Here is a 22479-nt window from a genome sequence, read left to right as displayed (position 1 = left end):
ATTTACAAGCATTTATGAAAACGTATTGGTTAAATGGCCCTTCTGCCAATAGTCATGAATTCAAGTGTGCTTTTTTCATTCAGAATCAGAAGGAAAACACGCTTAGCTTTTGAAATCAACTCAAACACTATAAATATGTCACAGCCACATCCCTTGCTGGGCACATTATATCCACTTTTCACAATGAAGCAAATGCTGGTATTTACATTCTTCCATGTCGGTTTTTCAGCTTATGCTGCATAGAAAAGCTTTCCTATCTGATTGTTTTCCATTTCAATTTAGCTAGAAACACAGAATATTTTCCTTATTATTTGGACTGATTCACTCAAAGCTGAAAGGAGATTTGAGAACTGAGAAAAGTAAGGAAGCTTGTTTTCCTCCCCCAATCTATGAATAAAACCCTGGTGGGAAAGGAATGAGATCTCATTATTCTAAGAACTTGAGGGATTTGGGGCCAGGTTTTCAAATGTATTAAGGTGACTAGACATGAAGAAAGAGAGCAAATGTCAGACTCCCACTGAAATCAAGGGGAGCTAAGCAGATGCCTAAACCGCTTAGGCAATTTTGAAATCTCACTAGATTCTTGCTTATTTTCTGGCACTTAAATACCTTTGAGAATTTGTGATGAGAGCCACTCACACAAACCAAATCTTCCTTTGTTTAAAAGATCAGTCAGCTTTAAATACAAAAGATATGTACTGATAAATTTACTTTCCATCTTCAGTGTCCAGTACATTCAAGCAACATTTATTTAAGTGATAAAGACGCAATTTAAATTGTTGTTTTGCTTTTTTTGAGTTTCAGCTTTTATTTTATTTGAGTTTCAGCTTTCATCCAAATGCAGTTTGATAGAAATCAAAAGAATAAAAGAATAATCAGAAGCCAGTAAAGCATTTTGTTTCCTACATACAAAAATTAAAACCTAAATGCATTTATATAAAGGTATCTAACCGCTTAAACAAACACTCATAATGGATCTTCCCATGAGCGAAAGCACTGTATGTAGTCTGAAGATTATGTTGACTTGCAAATCGATATGTTTGAGTGGCTACAGTAACCAGAGCGAAGCAAGTTTTCTCCAGGGAGGAAAAAACCCCAAGCCTCAACAAAACCTCATGCAAATAGAATTAAAGCTCAGAGTAAGTTTCCACCTTGCTTTTTTAGGGGGTGTTTTAAGTCTCTCATTACCCAGGTGCCTTCGCACAAGCAGTGGCTGGTGGCACAGCCTGGGCGGGGGCCGGACCAGGGATCTCCCGTCTCCTACCTGGAAACCCTTTGGGAAGCAATTCCTGTCTTTGGGATCTTCTTCCTTGTGGGTGAGGCTGCACTGCTCCCGAGAAGGAGGAGGATCCTCCTGAGAGACAGGAACCAAAGCACGGGTCTGCCCTTACCCTCTGGGCTACTGCCCAAACCGCGGCTCCGGTGCTTCAGCTCCATTCACGTAGTGTTACCCAAAACACCTGCCTCAGCAGACGACTCCTGAGCCAGTTTGAGGCACTTCTGCTCATTTACAAGAGCGAGAAGGAGGTTCACACCGAGAGAGAGCGCCTGGGGATGGGGTGCAGCTCCAGCCACCCAGCTGGCAGCCGCCATGCCGCAGTCCATTATCCTCCGCTAGCACCAAACCGCAAGAAAAACCAACACCCTCCAGAAAAGAAAAGCTCATTGAGAGGAAGCTGGTGCGAGGGAACAAGCTTCTCTCTCTTGAATCGAAATGAATGAAAATAAATTAGATATTCTTCTTGCAGAAAAATTATTCTGTCACTCGCTATTCACGGCGGGCTGGGTGCCGGGGGAAGCCAACCGCAGGCACCCGCCTCAGGCGCTCTGGGGAAGTGGGGAGACAGCGCAGCCCCTTCACACCAAACACATGCCGATGTTCCCAGCAATTTCCAGTGCCATGGAAAAGACTGATATTTTCTCAGGGTCCAGTTTGCTCCAAACAGCAGCTGGAGCCAAGACAAACCACCGGCCTGCCAGAGCGTGGCGGCTGCCACGGGGTCACCGGCCCTGGAAGAGGCCGGAGAAAACCGACCCCCTCCCTCGCCCCGGCTGCGTGAGGAGCCCTCGCACAGGCCATTAGGCAGCAGCAAACAGACACCTCATTGATTCCCACCGAAACGTCAAATAATCCATTTCATGACGCGCCACAACATCATCTAACCACCAGCTCAGGGTCTAACTGGCTGCAGCTCTGCACCAGCCTGGCGCAGGCCCAGGCCTGGAGAAGGCCGAGCCCCTGCCGAGCAGCCGGGACACCTGCTCTGCATGGGACACCGCCACGGTACACCGGCTTGGGCCAGGATAGAGTCAATTTTCTTCATGGTAGCTGGTGTGGGGCTGTGGCTTGGATTTGTGCTGGAAACACTGTGGATAACACAGGGGTGTTCTCGTCACCGCTGAGCAGCTCACACGGCGTCAGGGGCTTTTCTGCACCTCACCCCATCCCACCAGCCACCAGACCGGGGGGCACAGGGAGCTGGGGGGGGGACACAGCCGGGACAGCTGGCCCCGACTGACACACGGGAGATTCCAGACCCTACGGTGTCATGCTCAGCATGTAAAGCTGCGGGAAGGAGGAGGAAAGCGGGATGTTTGGAGTGGTGGCACTTGTCTTCCCAAGTCCCCGTTACACGTGACGGAGCCCGGCTCTCCTGGGGATGGCTGAGCAGTTGATGAGGTCCGAAGTGTTTCTTGCTGTAGAGGGAGGCCCCGGGACGCAGATGGCACTGACAGCAGTGCAAAACAGCAAGACTCTATCCTGTTCTCTACCCTCAGGTCTTGAATCCTTATCCCAGCCTTGATCACTTTCAGGCACTATTAACGCAAAATCCTCCTCATTCCAGAGCAAGTGCAAGCCCTCCATCCCAAAGGTGGGTGCAAGCCCACCTAGCACCACACACTGCCTCCGCCAGCACACGCCACACCAGCACACACAGCCGCTCCCACATCCAGCTCCAGTGACCTGTCTCTTCCCCAGGTCCTTCACAGCCTGTGCCCAGCTCTCTTCTGCTGTCTCTCCCCAGCATCACTACGGCCATGGTGTTTGCTCCCCTCACCCTCACTCCAGCAAAGACATCCCCCACACCCTGCTGCTCCGCAGAACAGTGCCACCATCCCCACCCCCCACCCCACTACAACCACCCCTCTTGCACAAGAACCCCAACAGGAAAGGTGGTGACAGTCACAGTCACGCTGCCAACCTGCCACTGGTGCTGTCCACTAAGCTTACACTTTCTTGTTGCTTTGCTACCCTCAGTCTGCCTGCAGCCCCTGCCTGCACCTGCCCCAGCCCCACACCAGCGCTGCATCCTTCTGTAAATGCAGTTTGCAGCACAAGAGGATCACTCCACACTAATGCCAGTCATCTACAATAGTAATGGCATATGTAGTCCTAATAATTAGTTTAAGTGTGTTTTAAGAGTGTTGCTTCTTTCCCCTTCAAGATGGTAATATCCCAGGTCTCTTAGCAGCACAATGTCCTTTGTGGACATTTTGGTAAATGCCAAGAGTTTTCTGCACAGATTTTCATTTATAAACACAATGGGATTGCCCTTTTCTAACATGCATTTTTCTGTACTCCTGTTTCTAAATGTTCTACTGCGATTCAGTGGGAAAAGTATCTACAAGAAATGTCACTGCCTGCAGATCCCAAGAGGCACAAGGGACTGAGGCTGATTGACCGATTTACCAAGTCATTTCGTTATTTGCTAGCAATACAAGAAATCAGTTTCCCCACTTCTTATAACAAGTCCACTGGCACTCAAAAAAAGGTGTTATTTTTATTTTTCTTGTTTTCCTTTTGTAATGGCAGTTAAGTATCATGTTTTGAGGTCATTAAAAGATTTAAGCAGTGTATTCTACCACTAGAAGTCAGACTCTCTAAACATTTTCTTACTTTGCTATCATTCAGATGAGACCATTAACCACAGGCCTAAAGATTCTGCACATACCGCAGCCTCTGGAGTGATCCCACCATCACGTTAGATCTAAAGCTAATCCTTTACAGCCTTTTAAATTACCACATCTCAGAAAAAAAAACAGTATTTCACTGCCAGAGCCATTAGGCATTGGTACAAATAACACGGAAGCCTCACGCCTCGAGCAACATATACATTCTGCACCACACCGCAGAGGCATTGCCTCCATGCACCTGCTTTCCCAGAAGAAAACACCAACCCCTAAATGCATAGGCAGAAGCAGGCACACACACAGACACACACACACCCCAGCAGCCGACCTGACACGTAAGCCTGTACCAGCCTGCGGTGGTGGAGGAGCCAGCCGTTCCCCCAGTCGGCCCATAGACACCTCCTCACTGCATGTTCAATGCGGGGAATGAAGCCCCCACCCAGTCCTGCCCTGCTGCAGCCCACACAGCACCCCTCCACGGGGCTAGTGGCACGAGGACTGTCCCCCCACGGCCCCTCACCCAGCAGTGCCTGGCACAGCTGCAGCAGAGACGGCACAGCAGACAGAGCAGAAGCAGGCAGTACCGTGCTCTTCGCTCGCAGTCTGCGGTCCCCAGCAGCTTGCCAGTTTTCCCTCTGCTTAGCCAGCTGCCGTCCCAGAGAGGAGCCCATGTCCCTCTGCTCTCCGTCCCCCTCTCACCCTCAAGCCAGCTGCTGGGATGCTGCACACGCACGCTCCACTCTCATCCTCTCCCAGCAAAACAGCGTTGATCTGTGCCGGGCAGGCAAGTCACGCCGCCAGCGGCTCTCAGCACCAGCATCTCTCCAACGAGTGGCCAGCATGAGCCCGACTCCCGCTTGTGTCCCTCCTGGCACCACCCGCTGCGGCTGCCTCTGCTGCCTGCCTCGCACTGCACCCCTGGAGGAGCAGCCCTGGGGCAGGATGAGGGCTCCTCTTCTGCCCCACAAGCACCATGGCCCATGGTGCCCACAGGCTCTGCAAAAACACCAGCCAAAGGAAATGCCTCTGAGCATCCTCTTGATGGAGGCAAACGGGAGCAGAGATGCAGGATCTTGCTCAGATGCCATGTTTTATCAGCAAGGGATGGTTTAAAAAATAAAGAAACAACATGAAGGAAATTTGGTTTTTAAGTAGAAATTAAAGCATAAAGACAATATTAAGTGAATATTTAATAAAGTGCATTTATGGCTACTACACACTTGCAGGGGAAGCCCTCAGATGCTGCTGCTCAGGTGTCCCTGTGGTAGGCGCTTCCAGCCCTCCTTTAAGCAGGCACGGTCTGTCACTGGCAAGGCTCAGGAGGACCATGATTCACACTTCCTGGCGCCAGGAAGATGTTGAGAGCTTTCCAGATTTGCTGCCTGGATATTCTTATGCCACCAGACAGAAGTCTCGTGGCTTTTATCTTTGTGAGTCAAACCTGAACCCTAACCGTGTTTTGTTTCTTGTTTCTGCAGCCCTGCAAATCAAAGACAGAGGACCTGCTTCCCACAAGCAGACGACAGAGGACTTGCTTCTTCCCATGAAGATTTTCACCTTTGAGGTGGGTCAAGTCCTTTGGGAGCTCATGATACACAGCAACAAGGAAGCTAGCCGGAAGCTCTGGGATCCTGGCCAGTCCCCACATTCTTCCTAAACAGGAACCCTCAAAGCATCTCTGCACAGCCTTTCCCAGCACGGTGCCCTCCACACACGGGCCAACCCCATGAGCCTGTCCATGCCACCACTCCCTGCTCCAGACCTTCCCCACAGACTCTCCCAGAAAATGAGTTTGATGGGTGCTGCAGGTGTCCTCATGCCACCCAGCAGTTTGAATGCTGCCCAGTGTGTTTGAGCCACTCAGCTGTGCAACAGCCACCACGCTGCCAGAGCCCACCTCATTCCTCCTGTCTCACAGTTAGCACACGCTGGCCTCTCAGGAACCATCAAAGTCCCCACAGGGCCACATGCCATCTCAAGGCACAATTATTAGTGGCATCAGAAATCTGATGGTTCCAGACCTCTCCACAATTACTGTTGTTAGTTTCCTGGGCAAGAAGAGACATCATGGGATCACTGTAGCTGTCCAGAGGAAGAGTGATGCAAGAGGGCATCTAGGAACATGTGCCCAAGGCCTGGTCACCATGAGCATCCCTGACCCAGCTGTGCCAACTCGGACATCCTGGGCCACAGAGTCCGGTGGGTTTGGTGTGGTGTATTTCCTCCCAGAAAACACCTATGGATGCAAAAGCAGCATTCCTGCCACACTCCCTGCACTCCAAACATGCAGACAGTCTGTTCAATGCCTGCACCGTTAATTTTGACACGTCTCGATCACTGCCCAGGACATGTAGGGGCTGCAGTAGACCAAGAGCACTTTCCACTTCATGTGTGGATCTTACCAGTGAAATCCTGACCCAGATGCATGGGTTAAAGCCAGAGGCAAAGCAACAAGCCCACGTGCAAGGCGGAGGCGTGCTGCAGCCTCTCGCTGGGGGAAGGGAAGGCGTCCTCCTCAATGTGCACCATTGTGCTCTCTGTGCATTTAGTGACTCTTCCATGCCAGAGAATAAAGCTTCTCTTCAGCTGGCCCATCATGTGTTCCTCTGCCTCACCACCCCATGGAAAGCTGACCCCACACTCTCCCGCAGAGCCTAGGCCAACCACACACCTGCCTGCTAGCACACATAAGCTACCACACAAGTCTAGTCCTGTGTGGGCACCCTACCACAGCTTGATGGGGTCTTTCAGCTCGCCCTCCACCTAAACCACCCCAGGCTTCAGCAAGTACCATCCATTTCTCATGAGTGCTTTGCAGCCTGGCAAGCAGGGAAGACTGAAAGATCCCAAAACCTGGTATCCCCTCTGTGATAGCTGAACATGCTATTAGGGCTTTGAGCTTGCCAGCTAGACTCCAGCCTTACCTTGGTATGGAGCTTGGCAAACTGCTTGTCATCCAGCAAAGTCTGGGTGTACACACGCCTTTTGTACCGGAACTGCAAGAGGGAAGAACATCAGATATGAGATGAACAAAACCCACTCAGCATCAAACCGCTCTCAAGCCACTCCACGTCAGCTTGCATGGAGACACTCAGTCTAGACCTGAAAACAAGAACAGATACAGAATACACTTTTCTCCTTGATAATTTGTTCTAATACCTCACTAAAGAAATTCTGACCAGTTTTTCGTATGAATCTGTTGGCTTTAGCTTTCAGACAGCGTGGGCTTTGTTCTGCTTCTTCCCAGTTACTTAGGGATCTCTCTAACAACAGAACGGTTTTCCGCAGGACAGTTCCTACGCAGGTGGTCTAGAGCCAACTTCCCTGTAAGGAGGCTGAGTTCTACGTCTCTCACTGAGGGATCTTCTCTTCTGTTCTCAGATCATTTCTGCTGTTCTTTTCTGTGCCATGCCTCTTCCCAACGTCCTTTACAAGTACACTGACTGTCGCCCACACACTGCCCCAATACCAACTACCTCCGCCTCAACCACTCCTAAAACCAACTTGCTACTTGTCAGGGTACGCACTGAGGATTGCAGGGTCATGCCATGCCAAAGCATCACACTGGGAATTGTTGTTTAGGTTTCTTGACCAAAAGCCTCACAAATTTTCTACAGAAACTTTGTTTTCCACAATGAGAGTCCTTCCTTTGCAAGCAGTCCCTGTGTGTTCATCATTTGGCTGACTTAGCACATACTTTGATGGGACTCCCACTTACCAAATCACCTAGACAGCACAGTCAACATTGTTATGTTCTCTGCTAGACTTTGTGGAATAAGACTTTATCAGCGGTGATTTTATATCTACACGCAGATCCCTGGGGTAACCACATCAAGGTTGACATTGGTCCCTAAGAAACCCTACTAGAAATACATCTATGCCATGATGATCAGAGTGACAACTGGTTTTTGTCATTGATCAGTTAGCCAGTGACACTTGTCCTACGGATGTTTTATAGTGCTAATCCTGAACTTGAACATCATGTAGAACAAAATCAAGTACCCCCAAGTGGCTGCTACCTTTGTATAATTATCTCTATCAAGCAGAATTACAATTTTCTTAAAGAATGAAATTGGATTTGTTTGACTAGACCTTTTTTCAATGAATTAATTGTATTCTGAGATTTTGAATTGCTATGAACTTAATCCTCCATCAATATTTCATTATTTCAGCTGAAACCGACACCAAGTTATCTTTGGACTGCAGTTACTAAGCTCATCCCACTTACTTTTCAATAATTGGCAAAATATTAGCACATAAACTTGTACTACTGGGCAGATGTTTTCTCACACAATTTTTTTTTTTTTAACCATTCCAAGGTAAAAATTTGTCTTGCCCACTTATTTACAGATGTTAGTCTTTTGCAGATGATGCCAGTGTCAGGGATGCTCTGTGCACCCCTATGCAGTCATGCAAGCATCCTTCAGTGGCTCCTCTTCATGCCCAGCACCACATTAGAGGACCTGCAAAGAGGCTCCACTGACAGCCTCCGCCTCCGAACCCTGGGCAGCACTCTGGCCAAGCCGGGGCAGCACTGCTCTGCAGATGCTCTCCTCTGGCTTCCTGCCTGAACGTGCCAGCTCAGGTAGACTTGCCCACTTGCTGCTCTCCCAGCGCTCAACCTTGGGGAATGTCATGTAGGGCTCCCTGGTGCCCCATGCTACACAGGCAGGGGCCAGGGCAGTGAATGCATCAGTGAGGTAAGTCTGAGAGAGGGAAGCCAGGTTACACCAGCTCTGGTGCAAGAGCACCACATGCTGCCACCCAGGTGCAAGGAAAAACCTCGTCTGAGTAGTTAAGTTGTATGAAATGTAGTCAGCGGCTCAAAACTGAGCAGCAAAACTCCTGAAGAGGCAACTGAAGTGGGCAGCCAGCCCTAAGCCAGTCACATCCCAACAGTTTTGCTCCAACAGCTCGCCCGCAGACCAGGCTTGAGTGGGGAGGACTTACAGGCACAGAATTTCCAAATCTCATGCAAATTTACAAGGTGTGTGAACTGAATGTGTGATGATTGATAATGGTGAGAACACAGCGGTGTGTTTGGCACGCAGTCAAAATAACTGCCTTATTAAGAAGGACACGGTAAGCTTCTGACAGTAGATAACAACCAGTAAGATCATATGGGACACAGTCAATACCCCCAGACGCACATGGAGGTAACTGGATCTCAGCAGATGGGCCTGTAGACCCCACTGCATGTTGCTTGATCACCAACACACTGCATTGCAGCTACTATTTTATCCTGATAAAGGAATTGTGAGTACCTACAGCTCTCCCTGGCATAGAACAGAGCCAGCACCCCACCTCTCCAGGGAACTACTGCATGCACCTGCTTTGTAACGTAATTTTTCTGTCAATATGCACAAACCCCTCATTTATCCAATCACCTTCATATGCAGCCCTGAGAGCTAATTTATCTTTTGGGTTCAAGAAACCTCAGTGGTATCAGCATAGGATTTATGTCTTGTAAATAGATTCCGGCTTTTTGGTTTTCCAATAGGATTCTCCAGTGCTCAGCTGCCATTCTTATGAAGTTATGAAGAATTGAAATGACACACAACAAATATCCATGTAAAGTCTGCATTTAGATGTGTGTGCTAAGACATTAAGTGTGGACATTATGCTAAATTATACAAAAACAAAGCATCAAAGCCTGTATAAGGAAAATTAGGGAATTTACTACCTCATAGGTCTATTTGCAAGCATTCTTAATGTTGTTCCAAATGTTTTGTCTACGTTAAATGTTAGTTTGCTAAGAAATTGTGCTGCATTTTTTTTTCCAAATTAGTCAGGATTAATTACAATAACAGCATTCATGCTTGCGTTTGTAAGAGCTCGTGCAGCTTAAGCATGTAATGCTTTCTAAATAGACTTTGTGGGTAAAATATAGCACAAGATTCCTAAATTTAGAAGTCCACATGTAGGTAGCTAGAGTCTCATTCCAGTCAGCGGGGATGTCCACAGTGACAGTCAATGGAGCCCAAGAAATGTGGCAGGTGACCTTAGGATAAACACCTACATGCAATCACCTGAATCCCAGATCAAGGCAAAATATATAGTGAATGTAAATATAGAGCTAATTCAGTTAATTTCTGCTCTAGCTAATTTTCTGGAACAGAAAATAGTATAGATTATCCTCCGTGCTCAACACACAGATGAGGTCCATACAGGGACAGTCATTTGCTGTCAAAGCATACAGTTGTGTTCCAGTCTCTACAGTAACTGTAAATTAAACAAAATATCAGACTCAAGTCCTTCAGCCTCATATTCAAAGATCTTCCTACGATTTTCCCTCTGTACCTACAAGACTGGTTTTCCTTCTGTTACTGCAATTTCCCGTGACAGTTATGCACCACTAGAAAAAAAAGAAATTTTGATCAACAGGGTCAGAAAACAGGGAAGCTGTTTCACAGGGCTATGACAGATGTTATGGAGCTCTCAAGCAGACAGAGTCATGAGCAAGTAAAACTCAGAGGCATTTGCCTCAGCTTTCCCTCAATGAATTCTCCATGAGTAAACATACACCCACACAAATTTCTATGCTTTCACTCCTGGAAAGGAAATGGGGAAAAAAAGGGGAGGGGGTAGGGGGCATTAATAACTGTGGTGCCTACAGAGACTACAGTGGAAGGGATCATAGTAGTCCTGCATACTTATGTACACATATATATGTGTGTGCATGTGTATCTATATACATATACACATTTTAAAAAGAAAAAAAAAAAAAAAAAAGAAAAAAAGAAGATGGCTACCTCCAAGTAGGGGACAGGAGTGTCTGGGTTCAGGGGATACTCCCTCAGCAGGCGCTCCTCATCCAAAAATTTCCCAGCCCTGCCATTGAAGGCTGGCTGGAAGAGCCCATAGTTCAGAACATCCTTCAGGCTGTGGTTCAAAGTGCAGAGGATGCGCTGTTTGGAAACCCACACAGGAACATCTGGATTCAACCGTAGACACTTCTGTGGAGAGACACAGAGGGCAATCAGAGCTGAGCATCACCAAGGTCCTGTACCCCCTAGCTGTACCCATGGACAATCACAGTAAGAACAAGGAGAAGGATAAAATGGGAAAGCCACAATTTCTTCCATTCAGCGAATTATGGGAAGGGGAAAGAAAAGACTTAGAGAAGGATGAAATGTAGCAGATATCCCCCTAATGCATAGTCTGAGGTTCAGGGCAGACTGGAACCCTTTGTGTTATAACATCCTATAAATTATGAGAAGTATCATTGTATGGCCTAATAACAGCATAATAGCAAAATTTCACTAAAAAATCCCCAATAGGTTGTAGAGTTTATTGACTCCTCCACCACAGACTTCAGCGGTGTGCAAACAGCACCCCGTGAGCCCTGCCAGGAGCTGAAAGTATCCAGTAAGGTCTTTCCAGCAGAAGGAGGGAAGGAAAAGAGCTCTCTGCTTCCCCACATGGAAAGTAACACTTTCCCACCTCACCCTGCGACTACAGTGCCTCTCCCTCCCTCCTCAGGACACAAGTCATCACATATTTATAGCACATCATCTTCAGGCTGTATTTCCTACAGCTGCAGCCCCCACTGCTGCAGTCGCGGCTGGCTGTGGGGCTGGCAGAGCAGGCTGGCCATGGAACCCACCCTGGCCAGAGCCCACCGAGTCACCCAGCCTGGTGCTACAGCACCATCACCATATCCCCTCTGCCGTGGCAGTGGGGCAGCAGGCTCTTCCGTGGGGCAGCAGGCTCTTCACAGCACCTGCTCTTGCAGGCAAAGAGCAGGAAGGCAAGAGGGTGCCGTGCTGGTGAAAACAGAGGACAGTCTTGCAACAGCCTGTCCCCGATGGCAGCCAGCACTTCCCCTCTCAGGTTCCTGGTTTTGCATTTTGGCCTTCAACTTTTCCTTGTTCCCATCACTTTGTTTTCCTCCTTGTTTGCTTCTCCTTCCCCTCCACACTTTCTGCAGGAGGAGACGACAGCATTTAGTTTTGTTTCAGCACTTCATTTCAAAGCCACAGCCTGTCAGCCCTGTTTAATGCTCCTGATTTCTGTGCTGGAAGGCAAAGTGAACAACCACCCTCCCTGCCTCTGCAGTGCTCCCCCCGCAGCCACTGCTTCTCTAGGCTGAGTCCTGCTGCACTTATCACACAGAGGCACTCCACACTTCTGCCCACCCCTGTTATTGCCCTAAGACAACATCATCACCCTTGTCATGGGAGACTGGAGGTGCACGCTACATCCAAGGTACTGGTGCCGCACGGATACACAGAGCAGCATAAGCACGTTTTGTCCATGAAGGTGTTGAGTTGGGGCCTGAACACAGACATCGATTTGGATTTCCAAACAGACTGCCAGACCTGATCCCCACCTTCTCCAGGTGCTCAGCAGCACTTCCAGCAGCTGCCACAAAACCACCAAAAGGTGCCAGAGCTCCTGCCACCGCTGCACCGCATCCCCATGGGACCAAGCGGACACTCTACTCCACACACCAGAAGTAACTGCACATCCTCACCCCTTCAGCCCCACTTCCAGCTTCAAAATTTAACCACAGGGCCTGTTTGGGTCCCTTGTCCCTTTAACAGCATTTTTTTGGTTTTGTGAATTAAACAGGCACTCTTTTGAAAAAATAAAACAGCTTTGCCCAGAGAGAAGCAAATGACCCTGCCAGGACACAGGGCGGGAGCCAGCAGAGCACCAGCGCTGCCCTGCACGCTGCCCGCCTGCACACCCCCACCTGGAAAAGCCACGGTGCGAGACAGAAAGCCACCAAGCTGATGTTACAGCTCTTTTTTCTCAGGCATAGATAGCTTGCACTTGGCAGTGTGCATTTGTACTGCAAACAGAGGTCAGCGTTATCTATTACATCGCTGACCGTATTAGCGAGTCAGCATGCTTATCAACTATGGCTTGTCCTACCGCAGGTACCGAGGAAGAGGTGGCTGGTTGCTGGTGTGAGAAATCAGGAATTCAAAACCTTTGAGAAACGCCAGCTCTGTTCTCTTTCAGTCTTCAAAGAGAAACAGAATATGCATCATCCTTTCAGGGGCCCATAAATAAAAAATAAACATTGTCTATACCTTTCTACATGCTTATTTAGCCTCTAGGACTCTTCCTCACTGTCAAATTATGTTGTTCAGTATTAAAATATGTAGCTAATGGAAAAAAAACCACTGACAGGCATGCACATGTGCACAAGCACTGGTTAAAAGAAGATCCCAGCATAAAACCCGCTGAATTTTATACCAAACTTTTTACTGCAGAGACATACTCTGGGGAGCATTAACATTTGATATTTAAGAGCGAAAAGTACTTCCACCCTGCAGTGTGTCTCTTTCTGTCTTTAACCTGTGTCAGAAATCAGGAAGAAAATGCTTGCTTCAGCTGTGAGGTCAAAACGCTGCACAGACCTTTGTGGGCATAATCCAGCTACTTAAGTGTCTCTTATGGCTCTGTTTCTCCAAACATCACCACATGTATTAATGACTTTCTTATAGCAGAGATCCTGCAAATAAACTTGCTTATTCACACTCCATGATGCAGCGCAGCTGCTCTGGGAGCAATCCAGAAATGCGAGGCTGATCCCACAAACCCCTGCCAGAAGGGCTGCAAGGGCTGTATCTCTGCATCCTTAGCTCTGAAGCCTGCAGAGATTAGCAGGAGAAAGCTGCTCTGCACATGGGGTGACCGGGCTCACTTTGCTCCAGCAGCCACCGCAGTGAGGGCTGCTCCACTTCGCAGCTCATGGAGGGCACGTTGCTCTCCTCTAGCCTCACCACCTGCCACCGGGACAGCCCCAGCAGCTCCCACACCGGCCCTGGCTGATCCTGGGCAGAGCAGGGCTTGGCTGCTTGAGCTGCAGATGCCATGACAGGCGCTGATCCTGTCTCCAACAGGAAAGGAGGCTGAGCTTGGACAGCGTGGGCCACCTGCCACCACAGCACGAGAGATCCAGCCTGGAGACAGCACTTCAGAGCAGCTCGAACGGGGTGCAAGTAGCTTCCAGCCCTGAGGGTCTGAACACCGAAGTCAGCATTAATTTTAAAAGGAATCAAATTGCCTTGTACATTCCTGAACCTGCATGGGAAGAAAAGCTCTCTGCCCCTTCCTCCTGATGCTCTCCTGGAATGAGAGGCTCAGTGGGTGCTGTTCCCAGTGTCATTCCCCAGAAGACCCAGGAGGGATCCCGGGGAGCCAAAGGAGGCAGCTCCACAGGGAGCACATCACAGCAGCACCAGTCCTGCATGCTGGCCAGCATGGCACAGCACCCACAGAGCCCACTGGCAGCCAGGGCAGGTCCCAGAGTCAGCAGGCAGGCTCACAGGAGGGCAAGGGTGGGAGCAGCCTTCAGAACAAGTTGCTCACTCTGGTTTCCAGCTACAAGCGATAATTTCTTCTGTACAATTATAAGCTCCGATCACAACAATCAAAGCCTTTGGAACAGCTCCTGAAAGAAAATGGTACAGCTTCTCAACTTTTAGACAGCACGGATGACTCCTTCCTGAAGGAAGAAATAGCTCAGAGCCTCAGATTCAATCCCCAGCAACACACAGGATAACAGACAAGATCTATTCAATATTCAATCTATTCAATTGCAATAATGACAATAAAGAACTTACATTCAACAATCCCTTAAGAGCAAAAAAGCCAAAAACTCTTCATCGAAGAGCACAGAAATGAGAAAGAGTTGAAAGGAAATTAAAAAGAAGCAGCTGAAAAGGTAATGTGCTTACAGGCAGCAGGGAGTATATTTCATAATATCACATTAGAAACTCTGAGCAAATGTATGGCAAAAATAAAAAAAACAGCCTCTGAGAGGCCCCTACAGAAAGATGGAGCAGCTGAACCAACAGAGCAGAGGAATCTATCAAAAGTAAAAGATTTCCTTTAGAAAATGGGAGTTGCCTCTGAATGGAACAGAAAAGAGCACAATACTGCCACACCACATGCAAAATGACAATGGCATTGAAGTCATCAAAACTAACAAACACAGAGGAAGAGGGGAGCCTGACGGAAAGTGGGTGAGGCTGGCAAGCAACCAAGGCATGAGAGTCATCCAAGGAGGAGCCCCGGAGCTCCTCCCGGGAGGACCAGCTGCAGGATGGGCTCCTCGCTGGTTATCATCGCAACGGCTGCCAACGCAAAGGGTCTCGCAAATGAGGAATAAAAGTTCCCCATTAGATGCATGAGCATGGCAGGTTTGAGAGCGCAACTGCAAGTGGCACGGACCACCCATGCACAACGCCGGCTGTGCTCTGCACCATGGTGCAGGGTGCAAACCCTCCCAGGAGCAGGAGCAGAGCACAGGCAGGAGATGCTGATGCCCAGGAGTGGCTCCGTGATTCTGCTGTGCTCTGGGTCCAAAGGCCTGGCCTCTGTCCCAGGAACATGGAGAGGAACTCAGCAAACATTTATACTGCTAAAAAAATCCGCTTATTTTCTGTGGAGTCATGCAAGAAAACCCATGCCTACCAGAATCAGGCTGGCCTGCTTACCCAATGCACACACGCATTTCCAAAATGTTTTCTGCTAAGTCCCTCACTGACATAAAGTGCCAGAAGCAAGAAAGCATTCTTTCAGATCCCTAACTGACAAGGAAGGTGGTAAACAAAGGTGAAGGTCAACCAGGCAGGTTTCCTGACATGGGAGTTCATCAGAGGAGTCGCATGGGAACCGTGCTGGGATCTGGGCTGAAGTGATGTAGAGGGGGCTGCTATGACACTCATGAATTGGCAGCACATCCAGATCTTCTGCATCACGTGCAGGGCTGGTGGCCCTCTCGTTCAGGAAACAACAGAAACAGGAAAAAGGTAAAGGGAAAGAAGACAAAGGTGACCAGAGGCACAGAGCAGTCTGCACAGGACAAATGCACCATGTCAGAACCTGTAGCTGGAGCAGAGCATCCCAGTGGAACCGAGCCAGGCGCTTGCACCGAGCGAGCAGCAGTTCCTTGTAACACCAGGACTGGGATGAAGTTACAGGAACAGACTGACACCACATATAAAAACAAAAAACAAAAAACAAAAAACCAAAAAACCCAACCCAAAAGAACAAAAAAACCCACAAGCCCAGGTAACTTTTTCACTTTTCCTTAAAATATTATGGTTGGTTTACTCCAATTACATATTTTTTCTTCCCAGTTACTTGTTAAAAGCCTCTCCCCTTAAGCAGTGGTTTCAGCAGCAAGCTTTTCCTGTGATCTGGGGCAGATGTCACCGGTCCCCTGCACTGTGTGACACCCTGCAGGATCCTCCTGGCCTCGCTTGCACACCGGCAGAAGGGATCAGAGCCACAAGACATGTGGACAGCCCCTGGCCAAGAACCATGGAATGGGCTGGACATCACTTTTGCAGCTCGTTTCCCTTCAGGACCATGGTCCAGGGAAGGAGCTGGGCTGTGCAGGGACCAGGGCAGGGCAACCACCACTCAGTGGAGGAGAGAAGAAATAGGCATAAGCTTTCCATGCGCTGGATGCTGGCAAAAGGCAAACTGGGACCAGCTCAGAAAGAAGCTATGTACGCTGGAAAAACAACAGGAATTTCTGGGCTTAGATCACCTCCTGAGGAAAGCTCTGGCCCTGCCATCCACTGTGCTAAACGCCACGCTGGGAGAAGCTGCCTCCACCAAAAGGAAACAAGATAAAGAGTAGGAGGGAGGTTCTCGGCATCCAGCAGGAAAGCGCCCAGTGCTTGAGCCCTTCTTGCAGAGTTACATGCTGTAGATAACAAAGTATTTTGGCTCTAATGGTTTTCCAGTGAAATGGTTGCTGCTTATGAGCCAGCCTGGAAGGATGCTGCTGACTGTTCTACCATCCCCCAGAATCCGTTGCCTGAGACAGGAAGCCATCCAGCTACTTCTCTTTAAAAAAAAACAAGAGTCCAAGAGCCCCCTTACGACAACTCTTCAGTAGCACTGACAGTGACAACCAGCCTCATCCTATAGTCCCATCAGTCAGCGCTTTCCCGAGGAGCAGCTGCCTCTGATACAAACACAGCTTGAAATGAATGTTTAAAGAGATTCAACTCCTGATTAACTCTAAGTGACTGGTTCAGGCAAAACCTCCCTCTTGCACAGAGCTACAACAGCTTTATTATTAGCCACCTGCATGGAAAGGGCTGCTGAAGAGCAAAATTGCCAGCCGGCTTCATCCAACTGCTGAACTCGTCATACAGAAAAGGCAGCACAGAGGGAAATGCAGAAGTGTTGGACCTGTCAATCAAGCTGACCCCACCAAAGAGCCCAAGGCAGGTTAAAGAGACAACTATTACTTTTGAAGACCTGGGAATGCTTCCTGCTTGGTTCATTGCAACACCAGGACCACAGCCACCTCTCTAACTTGTAAGCAGTTGGAAAATGAGGACCTGGGAAGCTTTAGCTCTCTCTGGGGCTCACAAAAAAGCCATGTAGAGCAAAGCTTCTTCTGGAGAAGACTGAATAAGCTCTTCTGTTTATCCAGCATCAAGACTGAGACATGCTAGCTGGATAGATAGGTCCTAGTAAACACACACAAAAGAGATACAAAGATTCTCAGTATGAAGGAGCAAATGAAATCAAGTTTGACTACAGAATGGAAGAAACCAGTGAAAAGAGCATACTGTAGTTGCCTTTGTAACACATATTCAGCATGCCCTCTGAATCAGCAAATTCAAAGCCAAGAGGACCCACAAGTTCTCCTCCAAGCAATTTATCACTGACCCTTAAGTTTCAACTCCCATAACAAACTAAATTACTTGGGTTTAGCTAACAGTTTCCTGAAAAGCATCCAACTTGAGTCTAAAAACATCACATGATGGAAACCACACTCCCTCCCTGAATAAATTAATAAGCTATCATTCATCCTCAATGAAAAAAGGTATGTCAGTTCTCATTTGATTTCCCTTGTTCAAACTTCCAATACAATCATCATTTCTTGTTATATATTTCTCTGTGACACTGAATAGCTCTTTATTACTCAGTTTCTTGCTATACTTGTAGCCCCCATTTAACACTGTCACCTCTCAGTCTTATTTAGGGTGAGCAGAAGATGTTCATGAATTGTAGTGTATTTTCTCCAGATCTCAAATAATTTCTGTTGCTCTTTTCAGCACCCTCTTTAATTTCAAATACACTTTTTAAAGTGCAGAATCAAAGCCAGAGGCAATATTCCAGCATCTGTCTCCCAGCTGTCATATACAGTTATAAAATATTGTCCTCACCTCAACTCGCTACCCCCTTGCTTTCATCTCCAGGCATCACATTAGCACTTTTCACTAAAGCATGTGGCAGTTTGGGTTCAGTTTACTTTGACCACTCCATTCCTTTCAGATGGCCAAACCCCACATCTTTTCCAGGATAGACCTCCCTGTTTTCTAGATCTGGCATTAGTCCTTAGTCACCTGAAAAACTCTGCATTTGAATGAATTAATAGATCATTTATTTTGATGGGCCCAGGTCTAATTTGCTCTACACGTGTATAAAAAAAAAAAATAAGCAGAAGATGGGGATGCAGCCCCCAACAACCTTAAACCAGCAGTTGTTGAAACAGGAGGAAGATGGGGGAATGGACTGCAGAAAGTGGCCAGACTTTGTGAATTCCCTGAACAACATATCCTTTGGCCATTGCTAGACCACTGGTTTGACCCAGTGAGGCTTTTTTGTGCTCTTATTTATGGCACCTGTGCTCACATCTTTATTGATAACTCCATTGCTGCTTTAGTTATATGAAAAAATTGTCAGCTGAGGTAATATATTTACTTCTGCTTCTGTATTTTTATACTTAGGATACTGCAAAACAGTCATTTCTAACATATCCTAACAACCGGATCCATAAAAATCTTCTGGATCAGGTTGTTAATGGAAGAACTCAGAGGTTAATGTAAGTTTAGGTCCTTATGGATCTTTATGATCCTTACAGTCATAAAGAACTAAATTTCTTACATTAACCCCTGAGTCCCTTTCCAGTGTTGATGCAATCAGTTTAGCCTATCGCACAGGCATTAAAGGCATTCATGTTTCTATCTTGAATGTGCCTTATTTTGCACCACCAACACTGGTCCTTATCCATTGGGGGGTTTATGCTCGTGATTAGGTCCCCCTGAGCCTCCTCTCTGGGTTTGACCCGTTACAGACAGCTTTGTGCAGCTGAATAGTTCTACTGCCCAGGGAGGAGAGGGAAGGGTCTCACCTGCACACACAGCTGATCAAGAGATGTGCCACAGAGGGTAGGCAGGCACAACCAGGCAGTTTTCATGGCAGTCCCACAGGATTTGTGCCAGTGCCTGTGCTGCTCATGGGTCTGCGACGGTCTGAGAAGGGAGTTGTGAGCCAACAACGAAGGTACTGGGTGTAGCAAAACTGAGAGCTGACCCAAAAACCCAGCAGAAGGACCTCACAACCCCACACTAGGAAAATGCTAATGATGACAGACTGAGCTGGCTATTGCCTGGCTGTGGCTGGCAGTCCTGTGACCCCACCACAGCAATGTTCAGCAGGTGCCTGACAGAACAGCAGGGACCAAAGGAGCAGAAAGTGCCACTGCATCACTGCATGAGCCCCTGGAATACCAGTGTCCTCAAGGTCACCTGCAGTCCCCAGCTCCCCTTTCAGAAAGGCCATACCAGAAGTGGAAAAGGTGCAAAGAACCCAGACAAGGGAGAAATGATCCATATCCGTGTGGCATCCTTGTGAGGCTCAAGTACATAGACGAGACCCTTCAGCCTGGGAAAGGGAAAACTAAGAAGGAATACAACAAAACCAAAAGTGACACGGAAAAGATAAACAGGTATTATCTCCTTGGGAACTGATGCAAACACCACAAGACAAGGTGACAGATAGGACATCTTCATTAGACACACTCGCACTGATCTGCTCAACAGCATGCCGCCGGGTCCTGGCAATCGACTCCAAATTGGTCTCCCAGGTACCTTCACTTGCATAGTCATAACCACAAATCAGCACAGTGTGCATCAGCAGGCGTTTGGCTTAACCCAGCCAGAGCACCCTACCCAGATCCTACTCTAATTGCAGCAATAACTCTTGGGTTACAGTTTACTGCCACTCTTTTCTTCAAAGCTACAGCTTCTCCCGTCTTACATTAACCTACACCCGCTCTGCCTCAAGGTCTCAACAACCAGTCTGAGTTTGTGGCTGGATCCTTTTTCTTCATACTTAAAGACTCCCAAGATTTTGCACATACACCTTTTCTTTGTTACAATTGCATCGGTTCTGTTAAATTACACTAACTCCTACCCACCAGCAATAGAGTCTTTCTCAAAACAAAACTCAGGAGGGTATTAAGTGAAACTAGTGGAGTCAAAGCAGGACAAAGAATTGCTATCTCAAGTCTACCCAGCCTGTTCGTTGTGGAGCTCCACACCAGCAAGTCACAGGCTGACGCCACAGGAAGGGTCCTGGTGAAAGCTGGTCTGGCTCAGGGCAGGCAGCTGCTCAGGTGGGCGAGTGCTGGGTGTCTCCGAGGCCAGAGACCCCACAGCCCCTCGAGCCCCCAGCCGCTGTCTGACTTCCCTCTGGCAAAAGGCTTTTCCTGCCGCAGAGGGAGGATGCCACTGGCCGCAGCTTGTGCCCCTCGTCCTGTCACGGCATCTCCTCTTCCAATTATTAACACTCTGAACAAAGTTACATGCCCCAAGGTGTTTTCTCTCCTGCTCCTCAGCACCCTGCCAAACTCTCCGGAAGACAAGAATTCATCATTTGCTCGTGCTTTCCCATGCTGGTATCTTTGCCTGGCACCCAGTGTACTGCAGCTCTTCTGCTCTCCATATGTGACTTTCACTGCCCTTTCAGAAGCATTTCCATCAAGCTGTTTAGAAGTTTTGATAAATCCTGTCAGCCAGCTCTCTTAGATCCATTCTGTCTTATTAAAGAATTAAAATAGATTAGGGAGGTATGGTCTTCTGAAAACGCAATGGTGAAATATCACCAGAAACTATTTTCCAGCTGACAAATTTTCCTGTTGTCCATTAACAGTATAACTAGACCACATGTAAGTTCATTGGTCTTTAGCTCTCCACATTGACACCAAGGCTTTTGCTAAAGGTGGCTTCAACAGCTCCTTCTTGCTAATCTCTTTTCCCTGATATAATAACTGTTTGGAGTGAAAAGAAAATGCACATTATTACTACCTAATCATCTGCTCCATACTTAACATCCCTTCAGTAATTACCCACTGTCTTGTTTTTTTCAAATCAGTTTGCTTTCGCACTCACCTGCTGATCCATTCTTTTGTGAAACTTCCCCAACACTTTAACGCTGTTAATTCGTTTTGTTTCTTCATCTCACTTAGTGCCTCCTCGCATGGCCCTACTACGAGCTCCGGGTGCTCTCCCGGGCTGAGGTGCGTGGTGCTCAGGCTGGCACGTCCCTGCTCCCTGCCATCACGGAGACCTCCGATAAGGGGCTGTTGTGGCCGGGGGTCCTGGCACTGGCAATTCTGCCATCACACAACCCCTTTGGCCGAGCTGAGCTTGTCAAGGGGCTGCCACCCCTGGCTGCCTTCCCACCCCCTCGCAAAGAAGCATCCCAACAGCCAGGTGAGCAGAATGCTGGCAGCAGTGCCAGCTGGTGAGCCAAAAGAGACACTGGAAGAGGCATCCTCCTCTACTCAGTGGCTTTTAATTAAAAAAAAAAAAAATAATGACAATGTTGATAAATTTATTAACCACTCCCCTGATGATCAATTCAGCCAGTATTTGTCCAACATGCAGAGCCTTGGCAGCTTCCCAACAGCCAGAAAGCTTGACTGTTCCCAGGCAACCACAGCCTCCGGGTTCACACAGGACAACTTTACAATAGTGCCATGTTTTCCATAAAAATTCTGCCATATAAAGGAATTTCAAGTTGTCAAACTGAAGTTAACAGTAAGTTAAATAGTATTAGAAGGGCCAATATTGACAGCCTTACTTCCACGTTTTACCCAGTTTAAAAAAATAGCATTTTTCTTCTGTTAGCAATGGCAGAGTTTGGAAGCTGTTGCATTTAAATACTGCTGATTCCTCTGGGTCTATATGGACAGTTATATCATGATTCCCACAGAAAAAAAAAAAAAAAGAAAAAAGACCCTGAGCAGGATGCAATTACTTTGGCCACAAGGGCACAAAAAGTAAGGAAAAACTCTAAACCAACCCAATGAAGAAAAAGACAAGAATTGAACGTATTTGTGCAATAAGAATGTGAGGAAACACAGTGGACTAAAAATGATCCAACAACCATATAAAAATTACAGCTTCTTGGTGTTAAGAAAGGCTTTTCAGCAAGAAAAAAATGGTCACTAACCATGAAAAAAATCTTATGCATACATTTGCTTTAGTCTAATGCAAACTAAAACAGGGATATCAATTAAACAAACACTGTTGAAACTCTAACAAAAAGATGCAGAGCTTTCACCAAGATCACTAAGAAGGAAAAGGAGGATTTCAAAAGAAGGTGCATGAACATTAACAAATACAGTGAAAGGAAATATTTAAAGTATGAATTACTTAATTTCTAAGGAGTTTTGTTGTCAAATTCAAGGTCAGGTTGGATGGGGCTTTGAGCAACCTGCTCTAGTTGAAGGTGCCCTTGCTCACTGCAGGGGGGTTGGATTAGGTGGCTTTAAAGGTCCCTTCCAAC

The 22479-nt window shown here is 47.6% G+C and overlaps 1 protein-coding gene across 1 annotated transcript in view; it reads right to left on the bottom strand.

Moving 5' to 3' along the window:
- The window catches only part of SHANK3 (SH3 and multiple ankyrin repeat domains 3), a 368446-nt gene that overhangs the window by 298797 nt on the left and 47170 nt on the right, over positions 1-22479 (bottom strand). The window contains 2 exon segments of the mRNA XM_055807431.1: positions 6837-6908; positions 10665-10868. Of these exon segments, the coding sequence (XP_055663406.1) occupies positions 6837-6908; positions 10665-10868 (276 nt within the window).

Source organism: Falco peregrinus, chromosome 6, assembly GCF_023634155.1.
Source record: "Falco peregrinus isolate bFalPer1 chromosome 6, bFalPer1.pri, whole genome shotgun sequence".
NCBI classification, from domain to species: domain Eukaryota; kingdom Metazoa; phylum Chordata; class Aves; order Falconiformes; family Falconidae; genus Falco; species Falco peregrinus.
The sequence above is the reverse complement of the archived record's forward strand: the minus strand, read 5'-3'. Positions and strand labels throughout refer to the sequence as shown.